Source organism: Protobothrops mucrosquamatus, unplaced genomic scaffold, assembly GCF_001527695.2.
Source record: "Protobothrops mucrosquamatus isolate PMUCROS unplaced genomic scaffold, P.Mucros_1.0 scaffold250, whole genome shotgun sequence".
Classification (NCBI taxonomy): domain Eukaryota; kingdom Metazoa; phylum Chordata; class Lepidosauria; order Squamata; family Viperidae; genus Protobothrops; species Protobothrops mucrosquamatus.
Window position 1 is genome coordinate 755,561 of NW_015386598.1, and position 19,720 is coordinate 775,280.

Consider the following 19,720-nt stretch of genomic DNA (forward strand, 5'->3'; position numbering starts at 1 on the left):
GGGGGGGGAGGGGGGAAAGGGGTAGGTTGGTATTATAGATTTATATGTATATATATGTATGATTTTTTAAGGAGGTGCCCAGTGGTATCCCAACTGCACTGACGGGATGGTTGAGGGAGAAAGGGAGGTAGGAAAGAGGGAGGAAGGAGGAGTGGTGGTAGGATAGCGAGGAGGAAGGTGTAGGCAAGTGAGAGGGTGGTGCAGAAGGGGGACACCGGACACGTCCGTGAATGTATTGATTGGTGTTGATTTTTTTTTTGGTTGATATTGTGATTAAAGATTTATGTTTTTGTTTTTCAATGAAAAATCAATAAAAATTTATTTTAAAAAAAACCTGTAATCATTTCCTTCATATATCTAACAATTTGCAGACACAATGCTTATTTAGCTAAATAAAAAGGTTTAGCTATACTTTATAAAACCATTTGCATAAAATCTAGTGAAGACAATGAAATTAACAATATACTGTACAGTATTTCTAAAGACATTATTACCATTGAAAGCTCATTTGTGGAAGTGAATTCAATATTGAAACTAATGTTATCTTTTCTGTTCATGTTTGTCAACTATGTAAGTTATGCAAACAGAATCTGGGTAATTCCTTTCATTTTAAAAGTGCTAACAATATTGTGAGATCTGAAGCCAGCTATAGCAGCTCCTCATAAACATACAAACTTTTGAAAGATGTCCTCTCTTTAGCACAACCTAAAGATTGATATTTGAAGATGATATGGGAGCAAGTTGCTTTTATCCATTAGAGCCACAAACTAGTCTATTTTAGGCACCTATCAAATACTAAGTGGCCTTCCTCACTTTCCATCATTTTTTTTATTTTATTCTAGATTTAAATTTTTCATTTTATTCTAGTCTCAAATGCTTTTGCATTTTGTGAAGCTTCACAATACCTACATCTACTTGGCAAGTATAATTTAATATTCAGCAATTCATTTCATAACCAAACATTGGTTTCCAATGCTTTCCTTTACTATTTATTTATTTATTTATTTATTTAATCCCATTTATACCCCGCCCTATAAAACAGAAGCACCTTGTTATGAAACAGATAGGATGGAACTGACCTTAACTAACCACATATAAAACAATATAATAAATATTAAATATTAACATCTTTAGAAAACATTTGAAAAATGAAAGCAGTTTTTAAAATGAAAAATGGAAACATTTTAAAAACTGAAATGAAAAAAAGGTTTTAAAAAGTTAAACCCTTGTTATATTCAACCACATATCTTTTTAGGTATAATTATGAAAGGCATAATTTTGGCACTTACCAAAATTATGCTAACCCTAACATCCAATTCAAAATTATAAATTGTCTTTTTTCATTGCATCTTGCACAGGCAAAATATAAGCAAATCTTATAGGATTTCAATCATATGTGTGTGTGTGTGTGTGTGTATAAATATATATTTCATAGAAAATATCATTCAAATCATGTCATTTAATTTCTAAAACAATGTTCATCATTAAAAGCTGCTAGCTGAAGCAAGCTTAACTACTTCAAAAGGCATTAAATCCTATTGATATTCTGAAATCACTGGTCACAAAAGCAAGTATTAGAAAGTAGAAAAAGCAAATTTATCACTCTCGATAGCTACTAATATGTTAGTCACTTCCACACTTTCCCACTTTATGTTTGTCTCTATGTGTGAGTGTTTATGCCTTTCCATCAGGCCAAGTCTACACAGTTTTCTTGTTTGGAAGTGATTTGCCATTGTCTTCTTCCTAGAGGTGACAAAAAGTGACTCTTCTAGTCATCAGCTGGCTTCATGACTAAGGCAGGACTACAACTCAATGGTTTCCAAGTTTTTAGCCTGGTGCCTTGAGCCACTAATTTAATATTTGCTACTACAGTTACAAAGTAGCCAGATACAAATTAGAGGTATTCAATGGGGCCTACACATTATGATCAAATATATATTTCAGCTCTTTCATTGAAGTGGTAAGGGATGGAATCACACTTTCCTAATTTTATGTGAAAAAAGGCAAAATATTTGGGCTGATTATCTATGCAATTACTATCCTCATTAATAAGGGTTGCAATGGCCTGGGATCAATGCTTCAGTTATTAAAAAGCCATGCTGATCACAATTGGCAGAACGGTTTCTGGTAAATGTAATAAAACAGAAAAAAACATTTTTTTTAGAGATTCAAAATAAAGCTGACTGATACAGATGTTAAATGAAAGAGTATGCCAATAGAAGAAGTGGAGGAATGTCAGCTGGGATAAAAGTTAAAACAGGACAGTTGCTGAAAGTGAGCGTGGTAACTGCTCAGCTGTTCCTTTATAAGTAGAGTGAAATGACAGCCTGGCTTCTCAAGCTACAAGTGCATCAATAGTATGACTGACTTCAAAGGAAAACAAGTGGCATATTCAACAGTAGCAAAGTAAATCATTTCATGTAAAGTTCTAATGGATGCCATACAGATTGTCACTTATTGCAGAATATTCCATGAGTTCATAGGAACATGCCTAGATAAATTAATCCCCACAGCACTCCTTTATGTTGACACTAAGTACCTGCCTCCAAGATCTGTGATGGCACTCAGCTTCCAATCCAATGCTGTCCCCACAATATTCCAGAACATTGTTTTCAGGTTGTCACAACCATGTCAGTTGTGGTTTCAGCTTCATGCTGACACTGGATTCACTGTTCCCCAACAGGGTGACATGATGACATGCTGCCATTTCAGCCGCTCTCCTCAAGAGGCACTGCTGTGTCCTGGCACCTGGTCTCTATTATCTCCCTTGTAGTCGTCCTCCTCCACCCCACCCCAAGGATTGTTTTACCGTTCTGCAATGTGGTTCTGCCTACTGGCTTTACGGATTGGCCGTTCTCCCATGGCTTACATCGCCCCATCAATTGTAAGACCCTTTACAAATATTCCCACGATTATTTCTTCCGTCTTTAGAACGCAAGAATGCATTTTTCAACCCCATTGTTTCCGAACGATCTTTTGCAGGATTCGATTATGCCTTCATGAAAAGTTTTAATAGTCCAGCCAATTTAACTGCTGGATCACTGCCTAAGAAGGCGCACCAACGGCAGAAAATTGGGGAGGGGGACCCCTCGAGTAAAATAAGAGACATAAGAAAAAATGCAGAAACCTTAAACCTTGGATGAAATAAAAACTTGGCGACCACCACCCTGCCTTCTGAATAGAGCAATCTGAATGCGCGAAAGCAGCTCGGGAGGGCTCCGCTCATCTTCCCGCGACGACAGTGACGAAGCCTATCTGTCGGGGGCGCCCAAAGGAACGGAGGGACTCTAACTAAGCAAAATCAAATGCAATGCACTTCGTCCAGAGCAGAGCGCTCGCCTCCGCTCTGCCTTCTGCTTATAATCTAACGCTGAGAAAGCCCGCGAGGAGTTGCTGCAACCCATTTGTTATCCGGGGTTCAACTCTCTCACGACCGAATGATACCAAACACGTAACAGGCATAGGGAGGAAAAATAATAATTAGAAGCCAGAAACTAGTAGCAGGAAACAATAAGCACAAGCCACTCTCTCAGCAACAGGCGAAACCCCGCCGTCCAGGCTCTTTCTTTACCTTTCATCCAATCCACCACTTGATTCGGCGTCCATTTACTAACAGGTTCCATAATGAGCGCCATGGGGGGGGGGGGACTTTAAGAGAAGCGCTTCTTCTCAGGAGCCACGGAAAAGACGAGGGAAGCGAGGCAGAGTTCGGGTAGCCTCGAAGGGCGGTGGGCGTTGAATTCAGCTCCCGGCGTTTACACGACGAAGCCGCGTTTGTGAGAGGCGCCTCGAAACAGCAGCCTTCTCCTTTTTCTCCAGGCTCCCCTTCTCTGCTTGCCTCCGTGGGCGCGCGGCGCGTGTGGATGAGTGTGTGCCTCTAGAGCTTTCCGTTCCTGTCGGTGCTTCAGCGGGAGCCAGAGAAAGCGGCTGCTGCACGCTCCGCCGCCTACAGCCTTCCGCGCCCCCACCCACGACCTGCAGCGCCAGGATGCTGGAAACGGGTCCTGGCGCTGCTCCGACCGCTGCTGTGGGAGCTGAAGGCTCGCGAGGCTTAGCCACCCCGCGGCGCAGCCCGCCGCTCTCGCCGGGCTTCCTTCGCGCCTTTTTCTCCCTGCACCGAGCTGTTCCCTCGCCAGCTTTCCCTCCGAAGCTGCACGCTTGTCGCACGTTCTCTGCCCCCCTCCCCCTCCACAGCCCCCACCTTTCCCCCCACCGGCGGAAATGACGAGATTGGAGCCGAAAATATCTGAAGCCAAGCGGCCCCTTGTGCTGCTTGGGGAGCGGGTCGCCCGTGTGATTTGCGAGCGGCCCCTTTTCAATGGAAGAGAGGCATGGCTTTAAAAAAGCGCTCCTCTCCCAGCGCCGCGGCGACAAAGCAGCCCTGCCCTCGCCTCCCTGCCCGTACGTGGGGGTTGGGGAGGGGAAAGGATCCCCGACTGAGCGAAAGCCTCTGATCAAAAGCTGTTCAGAAGCGGTGGCGGTAGGTACAGCACCTGTTTTATTACATCTGACGGAGCGTGGCGCCGACTTACCCCCGGCTTTTCCTGACTTTGCTGCTCTTCTGGAGAGAAAGGAGGAGGGGATCGGCGGGTTGTGGATTGTGGTCTTTTTAAATTTGTCACTGAGAATGCGGTGTATGTGTGTTTGTGCTTATATATATAACTAGTCTACAGAAACGGGACTTGAAATAACCAACTATTTTTCCATGCTCAGCATGGCTTAGACCAGGGGTAGGCAACCTCGGCTCTTTTATGACTCATGGACTTCAACTCCCAGAATTCCCGAGTCAGCTATGCTGACTCGGGAATTCTGGGAGTTGAAGTCCATGAGTCATAAAAGAGCCGAGGTTGTCTACCCCTGGCCTAGACTTTAAACAATAAATGGTGTCTTTTAATGGTTCTGATGCGAGTAGCCATATCTTTCGCCATTATTGAGGATTCCCTTTCAGGAGACTAGTGGCTCTCAGAGCAGACCCTATTGCTAAAATTCAACAGTAGATGTTCCCATTGGTGCTATGTGGAATCTCCAAATTCTTGGAAGTCTACATATTTCATTACATACTAAATTCCTGATTGTAAGTGCATGAGCACTGATGTTAATATCAGAGAAAGTAACTTCCAAAAGTGATTTCACAGGATCAAAGGTGGAAGGAAAAGATGCCGCATGAAAGAGGTGAAACAAGGATGAGATCTTGAAGAATGCGGTCTTAATTATCTGCCATAAACATGCAAAAAAAAAAAGTTTGGGATGAATAAAGATGAAATGCTACATTGCCTTACAAGGAATGTATTTGTTCAGTGGAGAAGGAGAAAGGGATGAGTGAAGAAAAAGACCAGAAGGGGAAAAAAATAATTGAAGAAAAGAGAACCATATAGGATCATATTACTTAAAGGCCTTCAGATTATTATACCAAGATTTATATTGAAAAACAAGTTTATCTGAATTCTTCATGGTGCATGCTCATTCCTTCCCTGTATATGATTTATAACTTTTTTAGGGCTCCTCTATCAAGTAGCCTCAAGATGGGTTCCTTGGTCAAGCTAGAGATGTAATCTGGGCTTAATCATTAGCTTTCATTATCATTGTTTAGAATCAGGTTTTCCAAAAGCCAGAATATTAAATATGATAGTCACAAAACAGCTGATGTCTCTTGTGATTAAAACTGCAATCTTTCACATAGCACAGCAGAACTTACTTCTGAGTAAACAAGCAGAGGGTTCTGCTTCACATCCTATTGAAGCTATAGAGTTTAAAACTGCACCATTTTAAATTGATTGGAACATAGTCTATATGTATATGAATGCTAGTGAATGTTACATTTTTCTATTATGTAGGTTTATCTTATAATAAACAAATGTTCCAGGGCTGTGTGTCAGAGATTTGCTTTGAACCCAGGAATATTTATTATTCTGTTTTAACTCAAAATCTACATACCAATTTCTCTTAAGTTGGCATGCTTTACAGTTTGCTATCAAATTTTATGCCCCATGTTTGCAGTTGTATTTGTCTTTTCCCATGTACACTATGGGAATTCTGTTTCTCAAAATCTAATTTCACATGTCAGCATCAATTCACACTTTATGATTTGAACTGGATTTGGACTGACTCAAACCTCAAACTGATTGTGGTATAGCAATCTGAATGTTGGACAAAGACCTAGAATCAAAACTATATTTAGCCAGTAACATTCTGTTGAAACTTTAAAGGTGTCAGTAATGTACCCCAGATTCATCTACTTTACAGAGTTATCATAAAGGTAAAATATATAGGAGTATCTTAAGACAATATGTTCTTATTTAAAAAGTAGGAAGAGCATTGAAACACCAATGAACTAATGAACGAATTAATGAAACATTATACTGAGTTTATTCCTAGTATCAAGATGTCAGAATCTACTTCTAACTTTACGTTTAAGAATAAATATAGTGTTTGGAACTAACTAAAATATTTTTTAAAAATACGTTGTGTGATCTTTTTGGAGAATACCACTTTGCAAAATCGGAAGGCCAAATGTTTGCATGACCACCATGTATCAAACATGCTCTCACATAGAAAGGAAGAAAAATTATTAGAGTATCAGATATAATTTGTCATTTTTAAATAGATAAATTTTAGTTAATTCTTAAAACTATTCAGTATATCATTTTCCTTCTAAATGTGCACAACAAACTGAACCATATTTAATGAATTATTATTTTGCACACTATTGTGCAGAAAATCTGAATAGGACTTAAGAAAATATACAGAAAATCTGTATAGGACTTAAAATAGCTGATGGCAAGTGGCTGTTACATTTCTGCTAGAAATCTTTCTTTGAGCTTTCCAAAGGAGCCGAGGCCTCGCCTGTAACCACAAGAGCAAAGAAGGGAAACCAGATCGAGAAACAGAGAATACCATGATTTAGCGGAGGTATTCAGCAAAAAGGGCTCAGATGAGCTCCCTCACCGGCCCACAGACTGTGCCATTGAAATTGTCCCCTGTGCCAAGCTGCCAAAGCCCAAGATACACTCCATGATTCTTAGAGAACTAGGTGAGCTGCAGCAATTTATAGACAAAAACTTGGCCCGGGGTTTCATACAGCCAGCAAGATCCCAGGTAGCAGCCCCAGTATTGTTTCAGGAAAAGAAGGAGGGGTCTCTTCGTCTCTGCATGGAGACTATAAGGATCTTAATGCCATGTGCATGGAGAATGTCTACCCTTGCCCCTCATGCAGGACATGGCCCACCTGGCCAAGGGGAAAGTGTTTTCCAAACTGGACTTATGAGTGGCATATTACCGGTCTAGGATCAAAGAGGGAGACGAGTGGAAAACAGCCTTTAATTGCCCCTTAGGCTGTTTTCAATTTAAAGTACTCCCTTTTGGATTACAAGGGGCCCTGCTGTGTTTATGCAGCTGATAAATGAGGTGCTCATGAGCACCTATACAAAGGGGTTCTGTTGGACTTAATTTACACCGAAACTAAAGCTGAGCACAGGAAATTGGTCAGAGCAGTTTTAAATAAACTCCACACAGCCATGCTATACACTAAACTCTCAAAGTGCAAATTCCAAAAAGAAAAAATTGACTAGGGCTACCGGATCCCGCACAAGGGGGTGTAAATGGATCCAGAGAAAGTGCATGCCATGTTAGAATGGGAGCCCTCACGCACCTGAAAACAACTGCAGAGTTTCCTGGGATTCGCCAACTTCTATAAACAGTTCATCCCCTCATTCTCAAAAATTGCCCCGCCTATCACAAATTTGCTGAAAATGAAGGGAACGGGGGACAAGGTAAAATGTAGCCAGCCACTAAAATGGATCATGGAATGTCAAGCTGCATTCAAAAAGCTAAAAAGACTTTTTCCCGCGGAACCAGTACTGAGACACCCAGCCCCAGAGAAACCCTTTATCATTCAAGCCAATGCGAGTGATGTAGCCATGGGGGCGGTTCTGCTCCAAGAGAATGAAGAGGGGCGAATACAGCCTTGCACTTATATCTTGAAAAAACTGAGACAGAACAATGCTAGGCGGTATGGGAGAAGGAGGCTTATGCTATAAGATTGGCCCTCCTAACATGAAGGCATTTCCTAGAAGGGAATAAAATCCCTTTCCAGGTTTGGACTGACCACAAAAACCTGAAAGCACTGAAGACCCCAAAGAAGTTGTCCTCTAAGCAGGCTAGGTGGGCACAACACTTCCAGCATTTCAATTTTACCCTCTGCTATTTGCCTGGAGGAAAAAACTTCCTGGTAAATGCCTTGTTGAGACTGCCACAATACAATAGTGTTAAAATCAAAGTGATTAAACCCATGCTCCCAGCACTGCAGTTAGCGGCACCAGCAACCACAAGAGCACAGGCAAAAGAACTCCCTCACTAGGCACCACAACCACATTGGAGTTTAAACAAGCCCTAGAAAAAGATGACTGGTTCTTTAGTCACAAAAACCTTTGTTCCATGAGGGAAGGACTGGCGTGGATAGGGGGGAAATTATACGTCCCTGCTAGCCAGAGACTGAAAACTATGCAAATTTGTCACAATTCGAAGGTGGCGGGGCACTTTGGTTTTGTGAAAACCTTACACCTCCTAAAGAGACAATTTTGGTGGCCTTCCATTGAGAAGGAAGTGGAGAGCTATGTGGCCAGCTGGCCCATTTGTGAGGTAGCAAAAAGAAGGCAAGAAAAAACGCCTGGCCTTTTGCAACCATTTGCGAGCCCTTCAACACCCTGGAGAGAGATCTCTATGGATTTTATTGTGGAGTTGCCTGAAAGCACATTAGATACAGTTATTTGGATAGTAACTGACCTCTTTTCCAAACAGGCCCATTTCATCCCTTGTCAGAAGATCCCAACAGCCAAGGTCCTAACAAAACTGTTCCTGCACCACTTCTACTGCCTACATGGGGCCTCACTATGTATAATTTCAGACAGAGGGATCCAATTCACCTCTTAAGTTCTGGAGGGCATTTTTGGACCTTTTGGGTACTGACCAGGGCCTGAGCTCTAGTCATTATCCTCAAACGAATGGCGGAACAGAACAAACTTGGTTCTGGAGCAGTATCTGCAGTGCTTCATCAACTATCATTGACAATTGGACTGACCTGTTACCATTTGCTGAAGTGGCATATAACAATGCTGTACACTCCAGCATTGGGTATACCTCTTTCCAAGTAGCCACAGGACAGATATTCAACCCCATGCCTGAATTACCCAATAATGAACCCGCCATCCCTTCCCTTAAGGAATGCATCAAGCAGCTGCAAAATACCTGGCCAGTGGTTAGGAAAGCACTTGATGAAGCCAGAGCAGCGTACAAAGCTCAGGCAGATAAAAAACGTATGCAACCTAAGCCATTCCAAGTAGGGGACCGAGTGTACCTGTCCACTCGATTCTTGCAGTCCCTATAACCATCAAAGAAACTGGGCCCAAAATATGTGGGACTATTTCCCATTAAACGCATCATAAACCCTGTTACAGTAGAACTGGAACTCCCAAAAACCCTAAGACAAATCCACCCGGTGTTTTACTGTACTGTATGTCAATGCTGTGACAAACTGAACTGAAGCCATTTTCCATTTTGTCTTCATTGCCACATTTTAGTTTAGAGATTTTAGATGAAGGAGGTAGGGGATATTAAGTTTCTCAGTTAGCCATAACAATACTTCTGTGTGAGAATCAAGGTCAGTCCTGAGAAGAGTTTTGGCAGACTAAATAGGTGGGAGGAGAGCCCACGTTTTGAAATAATTGGTGAATGTGATTTATGACAGCAATTTGGGGTGGGAATTGCAACTTGTTACTTTGTAGCCTGAGGGAGAGGATTTTAGTCTTGGGTTCACCTTTGTATGTGCCAATATCTTGTTTCCTAAATAAAATATTCTTTAAGGAAGAAATCTTTGCCTTGAAGTTCTTTTATATGGTTTCATCTATTGGAACCATGACATTAACCCAAGACTCACTTTTATTTTAACTCCATGGGGCTCCATGAAGTTTAGCTCCAGTCGCCTAACCAAAGCTTGAGGGGGGCAGACAAAGACTCAGGGAAGAACCCAAAATGGAGAAAAAGGAGGAACCTGTCACCAGCACTGCAACCACAGCTGCTACCTTGGCGATTGGAGCACAGGCCATTGCCCCGATAGAGAGAGTGGTTTTGGTAACTCCAGTGGCAGGCGCGAGACCGAAAAAACGGGAAGACATCTTGTCATTGGAATGGACCCTGCCTAGTGATGATTTGTGGTGTTCAGAGGTACGCCAGCCAAAAAGGAATTCTGCAAAGGCAGCTGAAACTGATTTTTCATTGACTGCCTCCCACGAGTCGCGTTCTCCTGATCGAAGAGGTGCTAAGCATGTGGCACCTTCAGATGAGTTGGGTGAATGGAAATACCTGACAGTAATTCGGAGCCAGTCAGTTGAGGATTTGAGAGAGAAGTTTGGATGTGGGAAGTAAGGAGCAGATCACCCACCAGTTTCTTGTCAGTGAGCGGGATGCAGACACCCCCAAGATCGTTCCCAGTCCAGGAGGAGTCCCAGTCCCATAGTTGGGGCCAGAGCAGCCTCCCCAAGACTGAAGCCATGAGCTTTAACTTCTAGTCCAGTGCGGAAGCGAAGTCCAGATTGTTATCAGTGGCGTGCTAGCCCTGATCATCGTTGGCAGCCACTGAGCCCTGACCGCCATCGACGTTGTGATAGCCCTGATCATCAAGAATGGTATGTTCGCCCTGAACAGCGCCACTGCTACGTGAGCCCCGACCGGTACCCATGTCATGTTAGCCCAGACTGCCATCGGCACAGGACAAGCCCCGATCATCACCGATATCCTGATAGTCCTGACAGGTATCCATGTTGGGCTATTCCAGATTGTTATCGATACCAGGCCAGTCCCGGCCACCGTCACCGTCGACACACTAGTCCAGGCCCCCTACCAAGGGGGAATCCCAACGAGATCTAGTGCAACAGTATGGGTGGCTGCATGCTCTCTTAGAAAGGCAGCAGCCCATAGCAGCTCCTTTCAAACTCATGTTTGATGGAGACCCTGAGAAGTTAACTTTCTTCCTGAATCAAGTGCGTTCCTACATGAACAGAAATGCCAATGCCTACCCAGACCCTGCTGCTATGGTTGATGTGATAGGGCAAATCTAGAGTGAGAGACATCAGAATGACTGAACAGCCTGCACAATGAGCAGCCACCTGAGCTATGGGATTACAACCTATACATCCAAGGGTTAAGAACCAGGTTCAAGGATGAGTCCATAGCTTTGCAAGCTGAGAAGGACATTCATGAAATAAAGCAGGGAGGCAGACCAGCGAAGGAGTACGTGCGTGAATTCCAGAGAGTGGCGGGCAGAATTGAGCGGTGGCCAAAATGATTCCTGGTTCACCTTTTCAAGAACGGCCTGGACCCCAATCTATTCCAGGCTTGTGCCTACCGAGGAATTCCCAACCAACTTCAGGAGTGGTATTGTGTGGCAGTGAAATTGGACATCGAGCTAACCCGCTACAAAAAACCACCGATACCTGGACTGAGACCAGACCAGATGAGATAGCCACCTGCCTGATAAACCCCAGCGACTGGGATGACTGAACTTCCAAAATCATTTTCGGGACCGCTAATCAAGTGTTTTAGATGTGGCCAGCCGGGCCACCATGCAGCAGCTTGCCCTGTCCCTTTTCCTCAGCAGAAAAGCATCTCAGCCCCGCCAGAAAACAGAAAGGGAAGCCAGCCTTCCACCAGAGAGAAATCAAATTGGATTACTCAAGAGCAAATTACCCAAGTCACCTCACCCACTCAAGAGATGGTCGAGGCTCCAGCTGAAACTGCCATCGCATCTGCTCCATATGACAGCGATGACGAGGGGGAGAATGACCCAATGGTGAGTCAGCCTATTCCGCCTTTTTTCTTCTCTGCCAAACTTATAGTCCCTAAGACAGGCGCTCAAATGGACTTACGAGTGTTGGTGTATTCGGGGTATTAATGATGCCTAATCAACCTCTCAACTGTCCTAAAGTTAGGCATCAGGGCAAGGCAACTCTCCAACCCCATGAAATTTGAACAGGCAGATGGATCTTTAATGGGCAGAACTCTAATAACCCACCTAACAGAGTCGGTGCGGCTAGAAGTGGGAGAGCAATGGGAATTCATTAGATTTGTGGTAGCTCCAAAAATGACTGAAGTGGTGATTTTAGGTTTAGCTTGGTTGGACAAGTGGAAACCCTTCATATGGTGGGAGAATAGGATGAGAACCTTGAGATTAGCCATAGGGCCATCACCCCCCAGCTCCTCCCATGATGCTAGAGGGGGAGCAAAACCTCCATCCGAAACAATAAAAATAGGAACAATCCCCCTGCCAGGAGAGCCTCTCGTTCCCAATGAATATCTAGACTTGGCAGAGGTGTTTAGTGAGGCGGAATGTGACGTCCTGCCGCCCCATAGAACAAATGACTGTGCCATTGAGATTTTGCCAGGTGCCAAGTTGCCAAAGCCAAAGATGTATGTCATGACTCCCCTCGAGGTGGAAGAATTACGGCAGTAGATCAACAAGAATTTAGCCAGAGGTTTCATTGAGCCTGCCAAATCAAAAGTAGCTGCCCCGGTGCTTTTTAAAGAGAAAAAAGATGGGTCACTTAGGCTCTGCATGGACTTTAAAGGTCTCAGCAGGGTGAGTATGGAGAATATGTACCCCCTTTAATGAAGGACTTGTGGCTTCCGGTTCCGGATCGCGGCGCCAGTGGACGTGCGGAGAGAGCGCTCTCTCAGTTGTCCGGTTTCCCTCCGTCAGAAGACCTTGAAAAGGGTCAAAAGTCGCCCTGCAGGGCCAGCCACTGCTGAGGAGGACCTTTGATAGATCGCGGAAGGGCGGTAGCCCTTCCGTTTGATCTGAGGCAGCTTCTTTGGACCGATGAAGAAAAGATCGGCCATCAACATGGCCGATCACTAAGCCATTCCAGCCAAAAGCCAAAAGCACTACCAAGCACAACGAAAGCAACACGGAGGAATTGGGTGAGACCTTACCTTACCTTTCCTGCTTCCCAACTACTTTCCTGTAAAAGTCTTTGGAAATTCTTTCCCCCTCCTTCTTAACTTGGCAGCTTCTGCCTATTCTGGAAATACAAAGTTATGGGGGGAAAAAGAACAACTAAACTAAATGACTAAATAATTGGACTTGTAATTTTTGGATATCTGGGCTCCCAAAAGGTTTCTATTCCTATAGAGACTTATTATCTTACTTATCTGTTAAGCTGGAAAAAAGAATATTTCTTTTTCTTTTTTAAACTAGATAAAAGCCTAACTTGAGTTTGGGGAAAAAATGTATATGTTACTGGGGACATCTTGTGGCAAAATTTGGTACAGCAAGTGAATTTTTTCTTCTGACTGGGAGACCTGCCAGACTAAGATTTGTCCCTGACACTATCAAAAAAGATAAGAACTTGAAACAGCTGGGTGGTGAAAACAACTCTCTATAGTGGTGGTGGACATTTATTGACTTTTATCAAAATAGCCTCCACTAAAGGACTATCGCTAAACACTACAGAAATGGAGGAATACTACCCACAACGTAAATACATACTTGAAAAAATCCTAGAGGCTACTGAGCTAATGAATTCTAGACTGAAAGATAAAAGCGCCACCTTAAAGCTACAAAATCCAGCCCAGATCTCAACTGATGAATTTATAACTCAAAAGGCAACAGAAGAAGAAGGAATTGACACTAAAGTGGACTTTAACAAATACCAGCTACAACCAACTCAGAACTCTGATGACCAAACCTTGATTTCAACTAAAAAATCTGCAATTCTAACAGTAACAGAAACTGAACAAAACTACACTAGGACGGAAGGAACTGAAGATCTGCTTACAGCACATTGAGAATTTGGATAACCCAGACAACCAAACAACAACCACAACATTGAGCATGACTTTTTATCTAAATCAGCTGAAACTGGAAGAAGAATACCAGTCTGAACTGACGATAAATATACTAAGCCAAACATGGAGTTTCAAATTACTAGGCCAACAATCTAATGACTATGGAGGGACCTGCTTCCTTGAAAAATTGATAACTGGATGGTCTCCCTTGATTCAAGTGCCATGTGAAGCAATGGAGGGAGATCCACCTGAGGATTTAAAGGCTCTGCTATGGAAGCCTGTTTGGTACAAAAGAAAAGCCAGAGTCAGACTTAAAAAATGGGATTTCTTTACATAACCTTTAATGGAAGAGCCTAAAAGCTTATTTTAATGGGCTACGGAGATTTTAAAAGACATTAACTGGTTTAATACTTACGATTTAGATTTATAAGGGAACTAAAAACTAGTTATTAGAATAATAGTTTTGAATTATAATATAGAAGATGGATTGAGACGATAAAGGTTATTTTATAAGTAAGTGATGATATTAGGATGAGAAATAGAATACGATTGTGAAATAAAGTAAGAATTTATTTGAGTAAATAATAAGCGTATTTTAGATATAACTATTTTGTAATGAACTAAGGGAACCGTGGGTTATCCGAAACCTAAATACTATGGACACTAAGCTAACTGGAATACTGTAACTGAAATTAGATAAAGTTAAAAACAGGACATGGAGGCATGTCAAAAGTATTGATAAATGTTTTAACTAATTGAGTTATAACTAGCAATGTATTAATTTGAATGTGATATAATAACCAAGGGAAACAGAGAGGGAATTTTTGATGATGTAACCTGACATATATATGAAAAAGCTTGTTATGGGATTATGGATTACCCAATCACCATGTTGCTTCCTTAATACCTGGAGCTTTGTAAAATTGGAAAATTAATAAAACTTGTTTTAAAAAAAATGAAGGACTTGTTAGCCCATCTGGCGAAGGGGTGAATTTTTACCAAATTAGACCTAAGAGAGGCGTACTACCACGTGAGGATAAGAGAAGGTGATGAATGGAAAACTGCTTTCAACAGCCCTCTGGGTAGCTATCATTTTAAAGTTATGCCCTTTGGATTACAAGGAGCTCCTGCCTTGTTCATGCAACTGATTAACCAGGTGCTACACGAACATTTATACAAAGGGGTGTTGGTGTATCTTGATGGCATCTTAATCTATACAGAGACTATGGCAGAGCATATAAGCTTAGTGCGAGAGGTACTGAAAAAACTGCTGAATGCTAAGCTCTATGCCAAACTCTCAAAATGCGAATTCCATCAAACACGTTTAGATTATCTGGGCTATAGAATTTCCAATGAAGGCATCAAAATGGATCCAACTAAGGTGAAAGCTGTGATAGAATGGCAGCTCCCAAAGACTTGGAAACAACTCCAAAGCTTCCTGGGATTTGCTAATTTCTATCAACAGTTCATCCCTTCATTTGCCGAGATTGCTTTGCCCCTTACCGAACTATTGAAAACCGGTAAAGATGGGGGGGAATGGCGTTCAGGTCAGCCTCTGCGCTGGTCGTTAGAATGCCAAACTGCTTTTGAGAATTTAAAAAGACTGCTGCTGAACCAATTCTAAAACACCCCCATCCTGAAGAGCAATTTGTAATTCAAGCCGATGCTAGCGATGTGGCTGTGGGGGCAGTACTCCTACAAAAAAATCATGAGGGGTTTTTGCAGCCCTGTGCTTACACTTCAAAAAAGTTCACTGACACAGAGCGGAGGTGGGCCATTTGGGAGAAAGAAGCCTTTGCAATTAGATGGGCTTTGCTAACATGGCATCATTTCCTGGAAGGGAGCAAGGTGCCTTTTGAAGTATGGACGGATCACAAAAATTTAGAGGCATTGAGAACTCCCCGTAAACTGTCTCCTAAACAAGTACGCTAGGCACAATATTTTAATTGTTTTAATTTCACCCTGAAATACATACTGGGTGGAAAGAATTTTTTAGCTGATGCCCCCTCCAGATTACCCCAATACAAAAGCCAACGTGAACAAGTTGTAGATTCTATTATGCTTCCACCTCAAGTTATTTCTCAAATAACTTCCCAGAGTCACCAATCTGCAAAGACTCTTAACCCTGACGATCCTTTGACAAAGAAGTTAAAACAAGAATTGATTATTGACCAATGGTTCAAGGACAATCAAGCCACCCTTACCCATAGGGATGGTCTAGCTTGGAAAGGGGGTGAATTATATTTACCTAAATCACTCAGACTCCAAGTGCTCCAATGCAGGATGTTAAACAAGCTGGTCATTTTGGTTACCTAAAGATACTACACTTAATCTGGAGGCAATTTTTGTGGCCAGGCTTAAAGAAGGATGTGGAGAACTATGTAAAAAGCTGTGCAGTCTATGCTACCATGAAAAGAATCCGAGGAAAACCTCCTGGGCTATTGCAGCCTGTTGCGGATCCTTCCCAACCATGGGAAGAGATTGTTATGGATTTCATCGTCTAATTACCTGAGAGTAGAGGAAATATGGACTGTGATTGATCTGGACTGTGATTGATCTGTGATTGATCTGTTTTCAAAGCAGGCTCATTTTATTGCCTGCTCAGGCCTCCCTTCTGCCTAGAAATTGGCTAAGTTGTTCCTTAAGCATATTTACAGATTACACGGTGTGCCAAAACGAATAATTTCCGACGGGGGTGCAATTTATAGCCAGGTTCTGGAGGGACTTTCTAAAGTTAATTGGTTCTATGCAAGGACTGTCATCGGCTTTTCACCCGTCTACGAATGGGGCAGCTGAAAAAGCAAACACAATGGTGGAACAATATCTTAGATACTATGTGGATTACCAACAGACAAATTGGACTGATCTCCTCCCTTTTGCTGAGGTGGCTTATAACAACACTGTACACAGCAGCACTGGATTTACGCCATTTAAAATAGCCACAGGGAGGGATTTCATCCCGATGGCTGAATACCCCCAGGAACCACCTGCATCTCAGACTTTTGATCAGTGGGTGTCTGCTTGGAAGGAGATGTGGGACAATGCAAAGAAAGCTTTGAAAAAAGCCTCAGAGACTTACAAAAAGCAAGCTGATAAGAAAAGGGCATCTCAAAAGTCATTTCGTGTGGGAGAGAAGGTTTATCTTTCCACAAAATATTTAAGACTCAAATTACCTAGCAAAAAAAATGGGCCCAAAATACCTAGGACCTTTTCCCATACTGCGGATTTTAAACCCAGTGACTGTGGAACTGAAACTCCCTCGGCTTTTAGGAAACATCCACCCAGTATTTCACTGCAGTTTGTTGAAGCCTTTTAGAGATTCTACTCTGAGACCCCCTTCCAAGAAAGCACCTGGCCCGCGTGGTAGCTGGAGAGACTTGTTATGAAGTGAAGCATATTCTTGATGCTAGATTGTATAAAGGAAAATTGCAATATCTGGTGCAGTGGAAGGGATATCTATTATCAGAGGCTACCTGGGTGAAGTGTACTGATGTGAAAGCTGACAGGCTCATATATAAATTTTACGATAAACATCCGAACAAACTGAAGGGGGATTCCTAACTTTTGTTCTTGTTTGATTTGCAGGATTTCTCCTTTCTTTTTAGGGGAGCCAAATGTCAACACTGCGACAAACTGAACTGAAGCCATTTTTTCATTTTGTCTTCGTTGCCACATTTTAGTTTAGAGATTTTAGATGAAGGAGAGGGAGAGGGGATGTTAAGTTTCTCAGTTAGCCATAACAATACTTCTGTGTGAAAATCAAGGTCAGTCCTGATAAGAGTTTTGGCGGGCTGAATAGCTGGGAGGAGAGCCCACATTTTGAAATAATTGGTGAATGTGATTTATGACAGCAATTTGGGGTGGGAATTGCAACTTGTTACTTTGTAGCCTGAGGGAGGGGATTTTAGTCTTCGGTTCACCTTTGTATGTGCCGATATCTTGTTTCCTAAATAAAATGTTCTTTAAGGAAGAAATCCTTGCCTTGAAGTTCTTTTAAATGGTTTCATCTATCAGAACCATGACACTGTAGCCTATTAAAGCCCAAAATAACCTTGCCTTTAAGGCCAGCAGCTTCCCCAGGGCCAGTGCATTTTAATGGTAGAAGGGGAACAACATTTTGAAATTAAGGAAATCTTAGACTCCTACAAGCACCATGGAATAACCCAATATTTGGTGGCCTGGAAGGACCTTCCTGCATCTCAAAGCAAATCGGTTCACAAGAAACATGTGAGAGCCCCCAGGTTGCTTAAATGGACAAGCCAGACTAACTGTAAACTCATTTGTCTTTTTTCTCTCCCGTTTTATTATTTTCTATGTTCTACAGATGAACTATTCCTTCTTTTAAGGGGGGCAGCATGTCAGGCTCCTCCATATTCTTTTCAGGGCTCTGCCATTCTGGGGGGAGGAGGGGTTTGCTCGCTTGGGAGGGGGGTTAGCGGATGTATTTCCTTTGCTTTGTTCTATCCATATTTGATGTATCCTCCTGGATGTGAAGAAGGGGGAGAACTGTGCCTGGGGCCATCTGCCTTATCTCCAAGCCTGGTAGAGATGATGCAACATGGAACCATCCCTTATCACTCCAGTTTCCATAACAATTTCGCACCTATGGATTGGCTGGAAATGAACTGGACAGTTGGGCATGGGGAGGGGTTTGCAAAGGGGATGTCAATGCTGCTAACATTGAATATTCTTGCTCTGACAACATATGAAGATGCAGCCTTTTTCTTTCTTATGCTTTACTTTTAGAATTACATGATGCTGGGGGAGGAGGAAGAATGTGATGGGAGTTAGTTAGACATAACAATATTGTACTAGTGTGTGAATTCAGAGCTTGAAATAAGAGATGATAAGAATTGGCGGATTGGAGAACAGGAGGGAAAGCCTTTGGAGGGAGACTCACCAAGGTTGCCCGCCACTCCAGAAGTGGCCGGTAGCCTGGTGAGTCAGAGAAGCCAAGCTGGGCACTTGTCCTGCTCTCCCTCTGCTCTCACACGAGCAGACAAAGAAACAGGAGGGAGAGGAGACAGATCTTCATAAGGTAAGTGACCATATGTGGCAGGATGGGGGGGGAGAGCAATTGTGGGGACCCCAGGGGAGGGAGAATAAGGTATTTCAGTTAGTCAGGGGAGAACTTGGGTGGTCTGAAGCAGGTGGCCTGTTCCATCACATGGCCTTCCCCACCCTGAGATACCTCATGTTTACTTAATGAACCGCGCATTCACCCACACATTAAATTACCGAATGCATGGGCGAAAGCAGGGTGTGACCTCATTCAAGATACAATATTCACTGCTATGAATCCTTGAGTTATGAATGGATGGGCAGGCTCCATTATATTCATAACTCGAGGACTACTTGTGTATTTTATTGTGTTTTAGTAATCTAGGTGAAATGTTAATATATATTGCTAGTCCATGTATGCTATGCCATATGCTAAATAAATAAATAAAATACTTTACTTTGGGAACCCCTTGTAATTCAGTTTCTTCCCTTATTTTTGAACCCAAAATTCTTGCTTTGAAGTCCCATGCACAGAGACAAAATTCAACTAGAATTCCTAAATATCTACCAAGTAGTACTAGAAAAACCAATTCAGTCCCAATAGTTGCTGATGTTTGCTCTCTGATGTGGCATTTTCATGATTAGAGCATACTGTTCAATACTACCATTCTTATTTACATAAAATAGCATGTTACTCCCAAGCATATCTAAATCCTTACATAGAGCTTATTGGGTAGTTATAAATTAGATCTTCCTGCTATATATAGATTTTTGTTGTGGAAATCAAATGAAGTGTAGAAAAAAATTTAAGACACCCCCCCTCCCTTTATTTCCATGCCCCCAGAGAAGGCAAAGAAAAACCATCCACAGAAGCTAAAGCAAT

At 42.5% G+C, this 19,720-nt stretch overlaps 1 protein-coding gene across 4 annotated transcripts in view; it reads right to left on the reverse strand.

Annotated features, from left to right (window-relative positions):
- The window catches only part of CNKSR2 (connector enhancer of kinase suppressor of Ras 2), a 202,547-nt gene extending 198,912 nt beyond the window's left edge, over positions 1 to 3,635 (reverse strand). For all 4 annotated transcript variants that reach the window (XM_029283853.1, XM_029283852.1, XM_015814426.1 and 1 more), the window contains exon 1: positions 3,572 to 3,635. In XM_029283853.1, coding sequence (XP_029139686.1) covers positions 3,572 to 3,635 — 64 coding nt within the window. The remainder of the gene's footprint in view (positions 1 to 3,571) is intronic.
- Positions 3,636 to 19,720: the final 16,085 nt, after the last annotated feature.